Source organism: Coregonus lavaretus (assembly GCF_964263955.1).
Source record: "Coregonus lavaretus genome assembly, chromosome: 4".
In the NCBI taxonomy this organism is placed as follows: Eukaryota; Metazoa; Chordata; class Actinopteri; order Salmoniformes; family Salmonidae; genus Coregonus; species Coregonus lavaretus.
In genome coordinates, this window is record NC_139991.1 from 45,713,326 (window position 1) to 45,731,561 (window position 18,236).

At 46.3% G+C, this 18,236-nt stretch overlaps 1 protein-coding gene across 1 annotated transcript in view; it reads right to left on the bottom strand.

Moving 5' to 3' along the window:
• Window positions 1–18,236, bottom strand: part of unc13bb (unc-13 homolog Bb (C. elegans)) — a 99,714-nt gene that overhangs the window by 14,124 nt on the left and 67,354 nt on the right. The window contains exons 11-28 of the mRNA XM_084159865.1: window positions 12,732–12,778; window positions 12,516–12,594; window positions 11,575–11,649; window positions 11,248–11,467; window positions 10,536–10,763; window positions 10,181–10,322; window positions 9,584–9,753; window positions 7,133–7,248; window positions 6,833–6,996; window positions 5,903–6,053; window positions 5,704–5,772; window positions 5,518–5,607; window positions 5,162–5,299; window positions 4,075–4,205; window positions 3,865–3,950; window positions 1,814–1,940; window positions 1,622–1,718; window positions 1,385–1,528 (exon numbers count right to left, since the gene is read on the bottom strand). Coding sequence (XP_084015991.1) covers window positions 1,385–1,528; window positions 1,622–1,718; window positions 1,814–1,940; window positions 3,865–3,950; window positions 4,075–4,205; window positions 5,162–5,299; window positions 5,518–5,607; window positions 5,704–5,772; window positions 5,903–6,053; window positions 6,833–6,996; window positions 7,133–7,248; window positions 9,584–9,753; window positions 10,181–10,322; window positions 10,536–10,763; window positions 11,248–11,467; window positions 11,575–11,649; window positions 12,516–12,594; window positions 12,732–12,778 — 2,274 coding nt within the window. The remainder of the gene's footprint in view (window positions 1–1,384; window positions 1,529–1,621; window positions 1,719–1,813; window positions 1,941–3,864; window positions 3,951–4,074; window positions 4,206–5,161; window positions 5,300–5,517; window positions 5,608–5,703; window positions 5,773–5,902; window positions 6,054–6,832; window positions 6,997–7,132; window positions 7,249–9,583; window positions 9,754–10,180; window positions 10,323–10,535; window positions 10,764–11,247; window positions 11,468–11,574; window positions 11,650–12,515; window positions 12,595–12,731; window positions 12,779–18,236) is intronic.

Consider the following 18,236-nt stretch of genomic DNA (forward strand, 5'->3'; position numbering starts at 1 on the left):
TCCATCCAACCATTTAAATGGAGTAAAGTACATGTCAGATAAAAATTTTTTGCGACAGGCCTGATGTAAAAGCTAATTTGTCGGTAAACTTTCCAAATGTCGAGAAAACAAAATACGCTAGACAAGGTGGGATCTTTTTGTGTCTGTAAAATTAATTGGGTGAGAAATGGCGGTGTAAACTTGGAGTCACGCAATTATATGTTGTGTGGTCCTCCCACTACGACTCGGGAAAGCATGCAGTTTATTAGGCTACAGATGAAATAAATGTGGATAAACTTAACAGGGTTGGGCCTCCGGAGTGGCGCAGCGGTCTAAGGCACTGCATCGCAGTGCTTGAGGCGTCACTACAGACCCGGGTTCGATCCCAGGCTGTGTCACAACCGGCCGTGACCGGGAGTCCCATAGGGAGGCACACAATTGGCCCAGCGTCGTCTGGGTTAGGAGAGGGTTTGGCCGGCTTCGGTCGTCAGTTGAACAGTGTTTCCTCCGACACATTGGTGCAGCTGGCTTCCGGGTTAAGCAGGCGGGTGTTAAGAAGAGTGGTTTTGGCGGGTCATGTTTTTCGGAGCCCGCTGGGGAGTTGCAGCGATGAGACAAGATCGTAATTGGATATCACGAAATTGGGGAGAAAAAAAGGGGGTAAAATGTGGTTGCTTGTAATTTTATTTAGACCTATTTTGGAAGTACAATACATACCAGGTGTAATGGCAGTAATTGACGATAGTTGCAGTTATATTTGTTGAGTAACTAACGTATTTTGACATTATAACGCTTGCAGAGCTGGTGAATTGTAGCTTGAATGGTAGCTTTCTGGGCAGAGAGATCTCGTCATATTCATCATCTCCTTTGCCCAGACAATGGTTTAGTAGGTAGCATACCCGCACTGTATGTGCAAGCTCTTGTCTAGAGCGCACGTGCCAAGACCAGAGTGGGCACATTCACTATATAATGCAAACATTAATTTGGACAAAACCATCAGTAGAGTTGAAAATGCGGTGGAAGCCCATTTAACTTGTATTTTTTATTCAATACAACCGCAAAAGTTATTTTTATGTGCACTACGTCGTCACGCACAGCCTTTTATCCGCAACAAGTCAATTTGATGGAAACACATCTCTGGTGGGAAAATGTGCATACATGTTTTTATGCTGATTTTTGAATATTCACATGAAAATATGTCGCCAATTGGATGGAAACCTAGCTATAGTTTGAAAAACATTTCAAGCCAAAAGTACAAATCAAGCATGACTTAGGGGAGAGGCTCCCTAAAATGAATCTCACAGAGGGTGGAGATATGAGAGAGCAATCTATCCCTCCAGGCATTGGTCTACAGTACAGTACATACAGGTCAGATAGATAGGTAGGACAAGGAGGGTAAGGTTACCTTGGCGAATCGTCGGCTGTAGTGGGCCATGACCTTTGGGTCAGGACAGTCCAGTTTCTTGATGATCTCAAAGCTCTGGTTGAGCTGGGTGAAGACGTCCACCACCGAGCAGGAGAAGAGAGCATGCTCAGATGTCTGCTGGAACTGGAAGGAGAAGGGGACGGAGACAAATGTAACTATATAGTTTATAGTGAATAACTGACAAAGATGGGAAAATAACTACTACCAGTTACTTACTCCATCTTTCTTGTCTCTCTCCAGAGCTCCATGCATGAACTCCATGGAAACGCTTTCATTCTCATCCAGCCACTGCAGCACAAACTGTAAGAACCACCTGCACATGGGAGATATTGAAGTAAATGGTAAAATAGAGTGAACCTATTTTTATACACATTTCTGTTAAGTTTAGACAAGTCACGGTTAACTCACGATGGGTAGTCGGGTACAACCCCTTTGAAGTTTGGCAGGTCCTTCACATACTCATTGTACAGCCACTTGACCTTGAAGTGCAGGTTCATGTAGTCGGCACTCTTACACAGCCGGTGCTTTTCATGCTCTGTGGAGACAAACACACCAGAGAGTGAGTGTGTGTCTCTCTGAGGATGTGTTTGTTTGTGTGTGTGTGTCAGTGTGTACATAGATATGCACCTATGTATGAGTGTCTGAGTCATAATATTACTGTAAGAGTAGTGTGGATATTTAGGGCACAGAACAGGTAGGGTTCAGTACGCTTGGAGGTAGAGGAGTGAAGAGCAGCCAGCCACCCCCAGTGGCCAGTACAGCCACAGCTAACTGGGCTTTGAAGTGGGCTTACTGCAGGCTGAGTGTGTGGTGGGCGGCTCCACTCCCCTAGTGCCCCTGGGCACGGTGATTAAGACACACACAAACACACACTGCAGCGCATGCACGCACACACAGACTTAACCATTCAACTCTCCTGTGAGAGACATCTATCATTGGGAGAGTGTGAAAAGGAGTTTTCATGAGGACAGAGGAAAGTTAGAGATGTACAAATCCACCTCTGGGGAGAGGAGGTAATAGAGGGGGTCCTGGGAGACATAAGCAGCTTTCACACCCAACACATCTACTCTCCCTCTGTCTGTCGCTCTCTCGCTCTGCACCGCATGGAGCTCTACTGTATCTCACCTCCCCAGAACCTCCATCCCCCAGTGGGATACCCCTTCTCTCTCCATCCCTCCCTCCATACTCGGCTTCAGTGTAGCTTCTCCCCATTCTCCTCCCTCCCACAGCCCTCAGCCTTACACATCATTCTCTATGTAAAACATCGTCAGAAACTCTCGGACCACAGAGAAACAGCCTTCCCTATAGGATTAACTTTGCATCTCTGTTGGGAATGACAGTTTTCACTGGAAACACAGATCTAACTCGGTTTATATGTTGGGGGTTCTGGGAGGAGAACAAGACAAGAGGAGTGATGGGGTGGGGGTTGATGCTCTTACCAGCATAAAACGTCTGCCCACGAAGGTGGAATTCAGATGGGGCTAGAACACAGAGAAATGAGCACGGACCGAAGGAATGAAATGAAAGACAAGAACAAGGCAACACAAATAGAAAGAAATAGAGCAAGATGGAAGTGGAGAGACGGAGAGGATGGAATGGAGACGAGCCATACACAACTTATGAATGTAAATGGCTTGCCATCGTAAATGGTCAACTTTTGGCCAGATTCACACAGCAGTGCTCTGATAGAAATAAAATGATATTCAACACTAAAATATTTATATAAACTGGGTGGTTCGAGCCCTGATTGCTGATTGGCTGACAGCCGTAGTATATCAGACTGTATACCAGGGGTATGACAACACATTTATTTGTACTGCTCTAATTAAGTTGGTAACCAGTTTATAATAGCAATAAGGCACCATGGGGGTTTGTGGTATATGGCCAATATACCACGGCTAAGGGCTGTATCCAGGCACTCCGCGTTGCATCGTGCGTAAGAACAGCCCTTAGCCGTGGTATATTGGCCATATACCACACCCCTTCGGGCCTTATTGCTGAAATATCTAATGGCTAACAGAATACTGGCACATACTGTAGAATAGCATAATAAGAGGGTCTCTTTTATCATCTACAGTACAGTATGCAGTCTTACCCTGAAGCCACTGGTAATGATCAACGTTATCCATTACTGAAAGAAAGACAGGGTAGAAGAGACACACAATGCTGAGACAGAGACAGAGACAGAGCCACAGACAGGGGGTGGAGAAGACAGACTGGGGAGATTTCCTTTTCCTTCTACTGTTACTTAGTACCTTTAGTACACTCCACATGTATCCTCTTGGGCTCATTCTTTCACCATATAGTTACGACGCACACAAACACACTCAGACAAAAGGCAAGGTAGGGCCAATAAGTCTGGGAATATGGTATTAGTGGTTGAGGAGCTTGATCCCCAAAATGACGCAGATTGGGCACATGTCTGCTCGGCTTCTGATAGGTCATCCTTGGTGACTTACCCTCCATGGCATACTTCATGTCCTGGGAGAACAGCGTCCACATGACCTCAGCACACACCTTCCCCACATTCAGCTCCTGAGGGAACCTGGAGGAGAGATGGTAGAGAGTATCATTACACACTGGAAATAGTACAGGAGTACATACATTATTATTGTGTGTGTGTGTCTGTGTGTGTGTGTGTGTGTGTGTGTGTGTGTGTGTGTACTAACTGGTTGAGGACGGGTGTGTAGGAGTTCTTGTCCTCCTCTATGATGGAGACGATAAGGGTGATCAGTTTGGGCCAGAAGTCCAGGTTCTTGATGCTGGGGCCCTGCTCCTCCAGGGGAAGATCCTCTTTGTGCTGGATCAGAACACAACCACACTCCCAGTCAGACAAAACACTGCGTGTAACACAATTCTGCTGGATTAAAGTGATATCCCTTGACATATTCATATGAAAAGTGTGTCCATTGAAAAACACATTTTGACCAATGGGCAAAATGATATGTTAATTGTGTAGATAATCAAACTCATGTCTCTATCACAATCCGTTAAAAAGTTATTGGTTTTTACCCTTGTAGGATGGTCAAAATTAGGGAGACTAAATCAATGGAGGCCAGAGAAAAAAATATGTCATAAATCAGGAAAATAGCATCGCGTCAGCTAGGCTGGATGCTGTGCAAGAATTAAGGCTAACTGACAGGCTCCCTATTGAACTCGTAATCTTTATTCTCGAATACGGAGGACATAGAACAATATAGAGGTAAGATAAATATCGATTTTGAGACATGACATATAGTATTTTAATATTTGAGTATACGCTGTTTATATTAATGCGACGTTCCTGTTCTTTTTCCAAAGAGTTCTCACAAAAACAAGCGTAGCTCTGTGAAATGTCAACGGAGCACTGAGGGTACTGCAAGCTTTTTATTTTCAAAGCCTTTTACATGTAATTCAGCTCGTGTCATGCTAATTTTGCTATTTGCAACACACAGAAACAACTTGGAAAACGACAAAATGTAAAATCCTCAAACGTTTCGGCGATAAAGCTGCACCACTCTGTCAACTGAGCTTGGTGCTTATTATTGGATGCATTAAGTTACGTCTTTTTGGATATAATGTTAAATGATATGTTAGAGAACGACCCCACTGAACAATTCCGAAAATGAATAATTATATTTGTCTTGGTAAAATGTATTTTATAACATAAGGAAGTGAAATGTCATCACCAAAGGATATTCTAATATGAATAACCTGCATTCATTCTGTTAGTGTAAATGACACTGCAGTAGAACTGAGATAGACTGAGCGACTCACTGTGTCCAGCAGCTGGTACTGGCGGCTGTACAGCTCCTGGCAGTTGTTGAAGATATAGTCATAGGTGGAGTTGAGGCAGGCCTTAACACAGTCCCTCACCACCTGACTGGCTCTGGGGGGACTCTGCAGTTCCTGGACCTGAACACCAGAGGGAGATGGCGAGCGTTACAGCGTTACAGAGAGAGAGAGCGCTTACACAGCACTATAAAGAGTGATATTATATCGTGATGATTTACTGTCATAGCACAAATAGTTGTACTCATTGAGAGTAAGGAAGACACTACACAGATCACAGGCAGGAGTAGAGCAAAGGTTTCTTCACAGAGAGTCTTTGTAGCCCAGCCCTTGGCCTATACCTTCATCCTGAAGAAGGTGATGCTGGTCAGTAGGTCCACAGTGGACTTCAGGTCCTGGAGACGATCCTTACTGCTGGCAGGGAAGTTGTTCTGAGAGAGTATAATTGGGGACCATTCCATTAGAAAAACAGAGATAAAAGGGAAAGGTGCATATTTTGAGATTTATGTTAAAACTTCTCAACTTACCCTATATGTGGAGAGGTCAATGCGTAAGGAGTTGTGGAGTTGATCCAAGAGCTTGACAAAGCGCTCTTTCTGTTGGAGGGAAGAGAGAACCAATTAAGGTGAAAATCATCCAGAGAAAGGCAACCTGTGGTATATGACAAGTACAACGTAGACAGTGTTATTAGGTTTGGGAGGGAAAGGGGTGTGGGGCCATACGAACCCCGAAGTTGGAGGCAGCGAATCGGTCAGAGGCGGAGACGTTGGTGGAGGCGGTGGTGTGGGCGTAGAACGCATTGATGTTGGCCAGCAGGGTGCTCATCACCGCCGGAACGCCAGGACACATGTACTTAGAGGACAGGCAGGCGAAGTGCCTAGACACACCAGGAGAGGGCACTGTCAGGGAGGGCTCAGAGACAGCAGCTCAACGTTGGTTGATTCTACTATTTTAATGTTTCATTATGTCTCTTGTTCACATTACATAATTATCGCAATGTAATGTTCAAGTAAAAATGCAAAGAACATGTTTATGTACTTTGACCCAATTTACACCACACAGATATCTTCCTTCATTATGGGGCAAAATAATCTACAGTAGCAGTGGATTTCAGGGACGTAATAGGATTTACAACACACTGCACAAGAGCAGGCCTATGTTTAGCTAGCTAGCACTACATGGGACGGCTGTCTCATATCTCCCATCAGGCCCCTGCCCCATTCCGGCTGAGGGATGGCCACCTGAGTGTGCTTTGTGTAAATGATGGAGCCGATTAACAGGCATCTGTATGGAGAATGGCACCTCATGGAGACAGATCCATTCTCAGACCATTTATAATTGACTTTCCTTCATTTGGAGGCCACCAGGGAATGACAACAGCACCAAATGGCTATTTCATATTAGAGAAAAGGGGGAGGAGAGGGGGAGAAGGACAGAGCGAGACGGAGAGAGCACAAGAGAGAGATAAGATAAATAACTGAGAGAGATAAGAGAAAAGAGAGAGAGAGAGAGAACGAGAAAGCACAAGAAAGAGATAAGAGACAACAGAGAGAGAGTGAAAGAGAGAGAGAACAAGAGAGAGAATAAACAACAGAGAGAGCAAGAGAAAGAGAACAAGAGAGAGAGAGAGAGAGTCATCAGATTTCTCTGACTCACGTCATGGCCTGGTAGATGGACTCGATCCCGTAGCGCATGGCAAACTCGTCCACTATCTCCTGGGCCACCTCGTCAAAGTACACCTTCCAGGCATCGTCTCCTTTGGCGTCTGGGATCCTCACCACCCCCTGGCCCAGAACGTCCGTTGAGTGGTGGAAGAGGTTCTGGAAGGCAGACAGCCACAATGTCCATGTGATACAGAGACCCACAAGTAGCTGTGTTTTAGAGCTGGTTTAGGACTAGTTTTACTGATGGTGTCTGCAGTTATCATATGAACAGAGAGATTACTGAGTGTCATACCTCATGTAGACAGGTGTACTGGACGTGATAGGGAGCCACTTTCTCCTCTCCCTTGATCTCCACACTTATGTGGAGACGGATAGCACCGGACACGGCTGACTTGTCGGTCCTCTTCTCTGTAACAGTAGACACACACACGTCAGTGAGTCAATTACTATACTCTAGATCTGTCACACTAACCAGGTCTGCTAATCTAACGGCAATTCCAGACTATTACTATCAACGGGTCTACAGTGGATCCGCTACAAGGCCATTCAGTGTGTGCTATACTAATATGACTACTACTCCAGTTTGTACTGAGGACAAGGGCTCAGGGTTGTATGGATTTGTTCTTGTTCTTCCAGCTGAGGACACTTCAGCTGGTCTTATTTTGGAAGTGCTGTGTTCGGCAGCTCACCCCGGCTATTTCCCCTGACAGCCACATTATTAGGGTAATTTGTACGTGTCGTCGAAGCGGTCGCTATACGACTGGAGCGTGCTACATATTAATCAAGGAGGATCTCTCCTCTGAGAAGATGGAGGGGAGGTGAAAGAGAGAGAGAGTGGGTTTGCTACTGATTTCAATCTCCTCTTTTAGTGTGGTATCGAACACATTCAATGAGTAACATTAGCTAATTGTATATTTCACAGTCTAGGGAAGGTGTACAGACGTTTCCCCTTCTCATAGGGCTAACACACTGCACAACCACTTTAACATTCAAGAAGTGCTGTTTCTTTGAAGGCCTTTTCAGTCTCATGGTGGAGTCATTTTCAAAAAGTCATGATTAAATAGGCAAAACAGAGGCCTGCAGCTTCAGAACGGCACAGTTAATCACATACCCATGCACGCAAACAAACACACACCATGAGTTACTGATGTTGTGAATCTCATCTGCAGGGATGAGGAAGTCTATGACAGACAGTGAGGCATCCCTAAAAAGGTTGACTATCATTATAAGGAAGAAAAAGGAACGCCCCAGGGGCAATGAAACAATTCACTTTTAGAAAGTGTTTAAAGCTAGAAGAACATTGAAGAGCTTTTTCAACACCCCACCCTCCTCCTGAGTCCCTAACCATCCCATTCCAAAAGGGAGAGTGTAAAAGCTAGAAAACAGATGAAGAAAGAAGCCATGTGTACAAAGGAAGACTGAGAGGGGCAGGAGAGGAAGCACAAGTGAGAGTAAGCCCAGGGGAAAGTAAAGACCATGGCGGGGACTGACAATGTTTTTTATCCAGGGCAAGTAGGAGCCTTAGGGCCACTCCTCGCCTGGGCAATTGGGCAAGAAAAATGGTGCTGCTGGCCAAGGGAGACGTGGGTAATGAGGTACAAGCACAACACAGACTGTACAAGCACAACACAGACTGGACTACAGAAGAGGGCTAGAACAGAGCTGGTGACATGAAAGAGGCAGAGATGCTAGGATGCTAACTAACCCACTGTGCTAATGTAAGAGGTCTTCGGTATTGATTTATGTACTGCATTGTTGAGGGAGCTAGCACATAAGCATTTCGCTGCACCTTTTATACCTGCTGTAAACTGTGTATATAACAAAAACATTTTGATTTTATGTTTTTTTTCTTTCTACCCATCATTAACTAACCTGGTGACAGATAGTCCATTAAGACAAAGCACTGTGTAGCAACTAATAATCTGTTAGTTGAAAGGGTTGATTTCAGCCCTCCTACAGAGTATACTAATGATCGAGTATAATTCAAAATGGAAGGGGAGGGGGGTTGGCGGATGTAATAAGGATACTAACAGAATATGCCAACGGCAGATTTATGAGTGATAGGGATTACAGCAGTACATATCTGGATAACTGAGGATTCCAGGATAAAAGAAGCATGAACAAAACAAACAACCTTCCCCCTTTTGATCATCTGAAACCTTTTGATTCTCACACCAACCCCATCAGATCAGTATAAGGGAATATTCCCTCAAAACGGAGGCTGAATAAAAGCACTTCCACGTTGATTCCGACAAAGCCCCACGCACACACACTAAAAATAGAGCCTCTCGGACACAATGAGGAGGGAGCACAGTGGCATGTGAAGACTGAGGAGAGGCTGTGAAAGGGAGAGGGATGCTATGTAAGGTTATATAGAGGAGATACCGGTGCTGCTCTGGCTATAAAGAAAAGAGACTGCCCTGTACACTGGACACTTTCCAACAGCTCAGAGTTGGCCTGGTATGGACAGTTTCATGGCTTCACTCCAGAGAACACATGAAAATTAGATTAAGAACAAGAATCTCCTTTGAATCAACAACTCCAAAAACATGTCCTGTGTGAACCCACTGCTATTTCTCAGGGCTGTGATGTGTTGTATTGTGCGCCTATGATGCGGTCATTCTGATCCCTTTGACTTATCTGTACCTTTACTTAATATAATAACGATGGGTCTCATGAACACAGGCAGCCACCATCCTCTCACATACAGTAGATGTTATACTGTAGGATAGAGAGGACGTACCTAGGTTGTACCAGACGTCCATCTCTCCGCTGAGCGTGCGGACCTCGATGATGCTTTGACCCAGGAAGTCATCGGACTCTCTCTTCAGACGCTGCTTCACCCGGGACTTGATGTCATCGTCCTCGTCCCACACACGCACCTTGATGCGGTCCGACGAGTTATGACACTCGCTGGGGGAGAAAATTAGTAAAGTAGTGTTAATGTGAAGACTTGATACAAAGAACAGATAGGCATGGTAATTACATTGCTTGGATGTAAATATTGCAGCTCATTCTTAGATAATTCAACTGAACTAGGTTTGGCCTAATGTACTTTAAGGGGATAAGGATATAGTTCATTATGTTTGTGCACTACTACCCTGAATAAATGAGTGTCTCCCATTGTCAAACGGCTCCAGACAGCATGTGACATTTTGGAAGTGGGTTAAATAAGACCACATACTCCTTTGGGTGAGGAAACCTAGACGGCCTGAGGCTTGAAGTCTCGGCTGCAAAGAAGTCTTGGCCTGCTTACACATTATAGGAACACGCACTCTTACGAGATAATACTACTGACTACAGACTACAGACTACATGTGCAGGGCCAAGTCAGACTCACAAGTGGAACTTCTCCTCCCAGACAGGATTAAGGTTGCCGTAGATGGTCTTGGTCCTTTTCTTGGTCTTGCCCACCTGGACCGTGACATAGGGGTCGCTGGAACCCGTCTTATCTTTGGCCTGCAGTCCCTGGGCACACAGCACTGCAGACAGACAGATGACCAGTGAGACAGGAGGCAGGGAGACATCATACCACAGGTGGACAGACAGGACGACACAGACATTAGTCATTAGAAATCAATAAAGAGACATGGACAAAGTCAGATGGGAAGAGAAAAAGACTAGTTATAGTAGAATAGAACAGTTTGTGGAACATGACCACTGGTGCCATACCATTACTCCCTGTGTCTGTGTACCTGTGATGGTGATCTTGGCCGACCACTTGGAGGTTCCGTCCAGTACACTTTGTTTGATGGTCTTCATCTGCTGAGCGTGGATCCCCTTGCTGATGACAAAGACATCCCGGATCACGTCAAAGATCTCCGGCTTGTTCCTCTCCCTGATCTTCATGCGGTCCTTCATGGCCATGATGATGTTCTGGGTACGATCCTCAGCCCCATGCTTTGAGCTCTTCTCCGCAGCACCTAGAAAATCAGAACACACACAATTACAGTAAATAGAATAGGAGTCTCTTTTTGGCACCTTATGTGAAGGTGGTGATGTAAATAGGCACATTTGAATATATCTTTCCAGTTGTTAAAAGCTATTTATTTTCCAGTCTGAGTCATCAGAATGACTGAAAGCAGTTGGATGTATAACTATGTCTTTAGTGCAACATCAATCATAACCAACGGAGTACACCATATAATTCCACAGTACTTTACATATCACTGATGGTGAGGAGGTAAAAGTAATTAAACAGGAAAGTTAGAGCCACGAACTCTGTAGACAAAGTCTGGAAACGTGTCAGTACAAATCTATTACAAATGGACATCTATGTCTCATACACTGTCAATCGTGTGATTGCCTATTGAATGCATTCGACAGCTCAGCAATAAGGCTGTGTCGTCGCAAAATGATCTTAAACACACTTCCTCTTTGTCTAGCTTCAGCTGGTGCTGTACTTACGCTGCAGGCAGTCAGCATTCAGCAGCTCCTGACACTTCTCGTGACACTTGACCCCACACTCGGAGCACCTCATGCCCTGGCGGGCGATGCCCCACAGCAGCCCCTCGCACTCGTAGCAGTAGGTGGGCGTGGTGGCTGTCCACACCTCAAAGTTATGGGGCGTGGTGCAAGAGATGGGGTAGATCAGAGCCTGTAGAGTCTTCTTGTACACGTGGTTCTTCTACAGAGGGAGGAGGAGAGAGTGAGGATACTGAGCTATGACTTGTTCCTATGATATTGGTTCTCTCTGGTGAGTTTTGAATAGAGTCTTGATTATGATGTACTCACCAGCTCCTCGTCTTTGACGGAGGACCGTGCGGCCATGGAAGAGGTGATTCCAGCCTTTCTAGCCTGGACCAGTGACTGTGGATGACAGGGGAAAATATTGTTAGTTGCCATGTTATTAACACAACTAACCCCAAACAGTGATCACAAAGATCGGTTGAGTATTGTGTTAGAAGTCATTTCTAATGAGTTGTTAGGACCTTTTTACACAGTGAGTGTCCTACCTAAGTGAGTAGTCCAAGGCCCATAGAGTTTTAACACCCCAAACCAAACCAGATGAAAGACGGAACTAATGTAAGGATTGTTACAACACAGGTCATGTAAGAGGTGACAACATGGGAGGAACTATACCATCACTGACCAGTCGAAGAAACAGACACCTAACCCAGGTGTGTGTGTGTGTTACCAATGGTGGATTCAGTTAAAACCCCGGTAGTGATGGTCTGTACATGGCTCAGCACGTAACAGTGGAGTATAAAAACCCAACAGAACAAAATAAATCTATCATATGAATGAATTAAGGGGAGAGGTAGAATACAAGGAAGGGAATGTTGCTTAAAGTTATTATATCAAGTAGGAACACTACAGTGCAGTTGCATGGTGACATTTGGTTACTTATGTGTACCATGAAACCCGTTGCAAATTAGTGCACATTATTTGCAGAACAGCTGCATGCTGTACAATTTCTTGTCCTACTTGATAAACAGTATAACCTTTTCTTTTCTGACTACAAAGGGGAGGAGCAATTGTGTTTTTTCCACTTACCATAGCCTGACCAAGGAGAGTGATTGCATTCAAGAGAGTTGTGGGGAATAATTAGAGAGATTGTAAGACTGGTTTCACATGTGCCTCACTGGGTGATATCTTGGGGATTCCTCATGATATCACAGACAGGACAGAAAGTGTGATTTTAAGCATTGAGAAGGATGGGAGGCAACACTTACCACGTCGCTGACCAGGGGTATAGGCTTCCTCTTACGAAGGTCTGGCATGCTGTCAATCCCAAACAAACCACTTCCACCACTGTGGACATGGAACAGAATGATACACTTGCACAGAACACACAGAAACACATGCATCAGCTTTTCCAGCACATTAAAAAGGCATGCCAAATCTAAATCAACATTGACAGAAATTATTTGGGTGTCATTATGATTTACCCTGGTTTGATCCAAGCTTGTCTGGAGTTGGGTCCATCATCTCGACCCTGCAGGATTTAACAAACATTAGGTTTTCAGATTCAGTTATTAGACCACAGCAAATATACTTAATCGTATATGTAAAAAGGTACACAGAGGTTAGAGAGAATGGAAAGACACACAGCAGGTTGAGTTTCACCTCTTGGATGGTACATGCAGAACAGAACGCATTCAGAACTACAGCATTTTAAGTAATGTCTCGAGACAAGGAGAGGATCACATTTGATCCATACATGGCATGTAATGATTGTTGCCAAACTGAAAAGCCTAAATCAAATTCAACAACAAAAATGATAATTGTTTGTATGTTTATCTCAATAGCAAGAGGGAGGTGCATGTAAAATCAAATGTGGGAAGGAGATGAGGAACACAATGAGCAGTTTGCTGTCCGACATCACTACAAAGTACAGATGCAGATAAAACAAGGCACAACTTGTTTTTGTTGCGCAGATGTTCAAAGTACAACAGGGAGAACTTTGGGAGGGAAGTACTTCAGAGAACTCTTTTGGAGTTTCACAATAACTACAAATGTTTCATCTCTCTTCCTCCGAGGTAAAGTGTTTCATCAGTGCCTGTGTGCCTCCTCCTCTCAGATTAATGGGGCTACAGTTAGGTAGCTGGATCCCTCTGGGGCTCTCCTCTCCCAGTACTAGGAGGTTCTGACAGCGTTTGAAACAGTTCTGAGGGAACCAGGCAGGATCGGCTGCTGTATGTAAACAATGAAGCCGGTGCCGAGAATATGGCTTCTCCAAAACAACTTCACCACAGTGTTTTCTATTTGTCTGATGCTGCCAAGAACATCATTATTTTACCCTATTCAGGTTTTGAAGTACAGAAATAATAGGTGTTTTTAATTCGATCAAAACATAATTCTAAAGCCATTTGAAAATGCATTCATTAGGAGCAAACCTCAACAATAAATCACAAGCACAGAGTTAAACACCTCAGTTCAAGGTATGACAAAACAAAAGGGAAACAAACATTAGGGGACCATGCTTGGCTCCGTGCATACGATATGAAAACACCCAACGGCAAATGCAACAGTCGCACCAAAACTCAAAATATATCTGTGTAAATGAAAACAACAAAACATAACTGAAAAGGGAGCTCATTTGATATTCATTAGAGTAACCTGGTCATCTTCTCTGCTGCCATCTGGAAGGAAGAACATCCGTGAAAAAAGACAACATTAGGGTTCATGGATATAAATAGCTAAGAACCAGGTCAACTACACTAGCAATCAATAGTGACAATTTGCAATCCAAGGTGGCAGGATCGATCATATCTTATAATGCTACATTAATAGGTATAAATCACGGGCTACATGTGTAATTTCCGTCTAATGCAGTCCAAGAAAATCAGTCAGAGTTTAGGTACATAGGGAATATGAGTTTTTCGCTGGACTTGCAAATACTGTAGCACACATGAAAGGAGATCTACCTGGATTGAACTCCTCCTCAGAGAAAGTGGAGTGGGATCCTTCGGAAGTTTTGGAAAGTTTGCGTCTCTGTCTCCTTTCTTTCAGGATGCGCTGCAGATTAGCAAGGCGTTCCTTCTTAGGGCTAACAACATCCTGTTCACTAAACTCATCCTGATCAGCTCCATCGTGGTCTTCTCCTATTGGACTTAACCCTGTTGGATTTAACCCTATCCCCTCCGGGCTGAGTTTAGACTCTGCTGAACTCTTCCCAGCTCTTCCTGGAGGACTGTGGTCTGGTGTCAGCTCTGGGTTGGACAGTTCTCCATCAGTCTGATACTCTCTTTGGCTCTCTAAATGCTCCATAGAGTGATACTCGGTAGGGGTGCAGGGGGAGTGAGTCCTTTCATTTGGGGATGCTTGTAGGGAGCAAGGCAGGTTCTCTTGGGCTGAGCTGCAGTCCACATAGACTGAGGCCTCGCTGTATTCTTCCAGTGGAGACCCAGAGCGAACGTGATCAGTTGGCATAGTGATCTCTCCCTCCGGGGGATCAGGGGAGCAGGGTCTGACAGGAGAGGAAGCTGCTTCAGACTCACTGTCATCATTGCCAGGCTCCGGGCTCGAACCCTCCAGCTTCCTCAGAGCCCCTTTCAGAGCCGACCTAAATGTGAGCACAGCCTTCCCAATGCTTTTCGCATCAAATCCCACATTGAGGGGCTGGGTGTTCTCAGGCTCAGTGCTAGGCAGGTCCCCCAACCCCCACTCTCCTGCATCGTCTCCTGGGACAGACTGTTCAGTCCACTCCCTGTCCAGGCTCTCGGCGGATCCCATGTCCAGGGGGTCAGCGGAGGACGTATAGTGGTCACAGGGGTAGTGCCGCTCCAGGTAGCCATCATCACAGTCTGTGAGCAGCACAGTGGAGCGACTCATGCTCCTGGACGGCCCACAGCTCCCCAGATCATCAGCATAGGCCTCCATTGTGTGGTAGCCGGAGCTCCGGGAGTATGGGCAGTTGGCTGAACAGTCACACTCTAGGTGTCCATTGCTGCCCTGCTGCCTGGGGTGCTGCCAGTCCACCACACTGGACGAGCTGGAGGGGGAGTTCTTGTGGAGGCCGAACAGCAGGGACAGGTGCTCTGAACTGCTGTGGGAGGACTGGCCTGGGGTGCTGCTGGTGTCTCCTGTGGTGTACCTGTCCCAGCCACCTGGCCCTGCACAGTGGTCCTCCACCTCCTCCCCACTGTTCTGACAGGAGCAGACGTCTTCTTCGCTCCACCCCCCATCTCCGCTCACACTGTGCTGCATGCCCACCGAGGCCCAGCCGCTCTGCCATAGCCTGGCCTTAACTGAGCGGTACCTGGCGTCCAGGTCCAGAGTGTTGGAGCTGTGGCCGGACGACAGGGAGCTGGTGCTGGGGCAGTCATGGGCATACCCTTGCTCCAGGTAGGAGAGGCTGGCTTGACTGGGCCCTGGCCCTGAAGAGGGCACGTCTGAGCTGTGGTCGGAATTCTCCTGGTCGGCTGGTTCGGGTTGGCAAGGAGCTAACCTTTCTCTCCATCTTTTAGGTGACCCCTGGGGTGGCATCATCACTGGGTCTTTGTCCCAAGACCCCTGCCGGCGCTCAAGTAACGGACTGGTGGCCCTCCTGTGGAAGGCTGTGACGGCATTCTGTCTGCCCAGGCTGCCACGTCTGACGCTGAGCCTCTGAGGGGTCTGGGGTCCTGGTGCTGAGGCTCCAGATGAGTAGAGCTCCCCTATCTCACTCAGCACTGCGTCCACACAGCAGGAGACCTCATCCACTGAGCCTCTCACAGAGGTCAGGTACTGCCGCAGGTCTGCAATCTCCTCCTGAATCTTGTTGATACCTCTCAGCTCTTTCAAGATGTGCTCAACGATGTCACTGGAGCCTTTCTCTCCCTCCTCAACTTCCTCCTCTTCTTCCCCTTCACTAGGAGAAGGCCTATGTGTGTCCTCCACAACCCCGATCCCATCCTGACATTCAGAGCTGCTATTCTCTCCAGAGGGAGAGGTCAGGAGGCTAGTGGTGGGTCCGTTGGTGCGTACAGTACCGGGGGCGTTGATGAAGCCCTCTCTGTTTAGCCCCATCTCCCCAGCCACAGGTGGGTTTAGAGTCCCTGTGTGACTTCGGCCATTGGGCAGGGAGGAGTGGAGTCCAGTGAACTCCCCACTGGAGGGGTCTCTCTTCAGGCCGCAGATAAACATGTCCTGCTCCACCTCCACAGGGGAGTGCAGGTCCTGGGACTGGTGGATGGAGGGCTCCCCTGGCCCTGCCGGCCCCTGCAGGAACTTCTGGAGCTTCCTCCGCAGGCTACGGCCCACATTGGGGCTCTGAGTCCTCTTCTTACCCCCCAGCTCCCTCCTCTTGGACCACTTGTGTGGACTCTGAGGTGCCTCTACCCCGTTGGATTCATCTGATCCACTGAGGCCCCTCTCGTGGCCCCTGGAGAACATCCCTGAGGACTGTCTGGGGGCCTGGCTTCACTGGTCTCCGTCCTCAGGGGCCAACCAGCACCCTGGGCCTCAGATCTTTGTGTGACCACACAACATCCTGATGATGTAGAAGAGACTGATCTGCTCACAGAGCCTTGTCCATGACTGGCAAGGCAGAAAAGACAGAGACATGAGAGAAATAATACAATTTAAGTATTATATGCAATTATTTTTTTATTTTGCAATGCTTGTTTCCTATCAAAATGAACCTTCCCTTATGCATGTGTATAAGCCATTTAATCCTTTACATTTCAGTCATTGCCATACAGTGCACAAACCCCTCAGAGAATCAATAAAAACATTATAATTCCACCTTCATTTTGAGAGCTTGCCAGTATACACATTTTTCAGTCCAACAGACCAGAAAGCAGAGAGAGAAAAACAAGACCAAATTCCTGCTTCTATATAATGGCTGCTATAATGGCTCTTGTGATATCATAATTAAAAAACAAATTAAATAAGTGGAGCTATAGCCAAGATAAGTAAAATTGCAATGGATGACTGATGATTTATTTGAGCAGTCAGTTTCTATTTGGTTTGCAAACAACGCACATAACAATTTAGCTAGCTTATGTCAATGCACTTCTATGTACACTGCCGGCAGAATTATATAAAACACACACAGACAAAACACAGACACTCAGGCGTGGGAGAGTGGGAGTAGAGGGCATTAACCTCTGCAACGCCAGAGAGATAGATTGAGGTAAAGTGGAGCGTGGAATTGTGATAAAAAAAACACATTGATATTGGGGGTCATTGTGAGTCAAACCAATGCTCTGTACATCAGTGGGTTGGCCACTCACCCCCTCTCTTCAGTCACAGAAAAGGAAGGAGCACGGAAATGATCGGACACTGTACAGCTGGTATAAACTCTATAATTAGGACATGATCAGAAGACAGCCTGGTAATTAGTTGATGGCTCAATTCTCTCCTCCGAGTCAGTGTCATTCTTGTGCACACACCAACTGCAGTAGAGGAGATGCACTATATATACAATAGTATGTGGACCCTTCAAATGTGGCTTTTTCAGCCACACCCGTTGCTGACAGGTGTATAAAATCAAGCACACCGCCATGCAATCTCCATAGACAAACACTGGCAGTAGAATGGCCTTACTGAAGAGCTCAGTGACGTTCAACGTGGCACCGTTATAGGATGCCACCTTTCCAACAAGTCAGTTCGTCAAATTTCTGCCCTGCTAGAGCTGCCCCGGTCAACTGTAAGTGCTGTTATTGTGAAGTGGAAACGTCTAGGAGCAACAACGGCTCAGCCGCGAAGTGGTAGGCCACACAAGCTCACTGAACGGGACCGCTGAGTGCTGAAGCGCGTAACGCGTAAAAATAGTCTGTCCTCGGTTGCAACACTCACTACCGAGTTCCAAACTGCCTCTGGAAGCAACGTCACCACTAGAACTGTTCGTCCGGAGCTTCATAAAATGGGTTTCCATGGCCGAGCAGCCGCACACACAAGCCTAAGATGACCTTGCGCAATGCCAAGTGTCGGCTGGAGTGGTGTAAAGCTCGCCGCCATTGCACTCT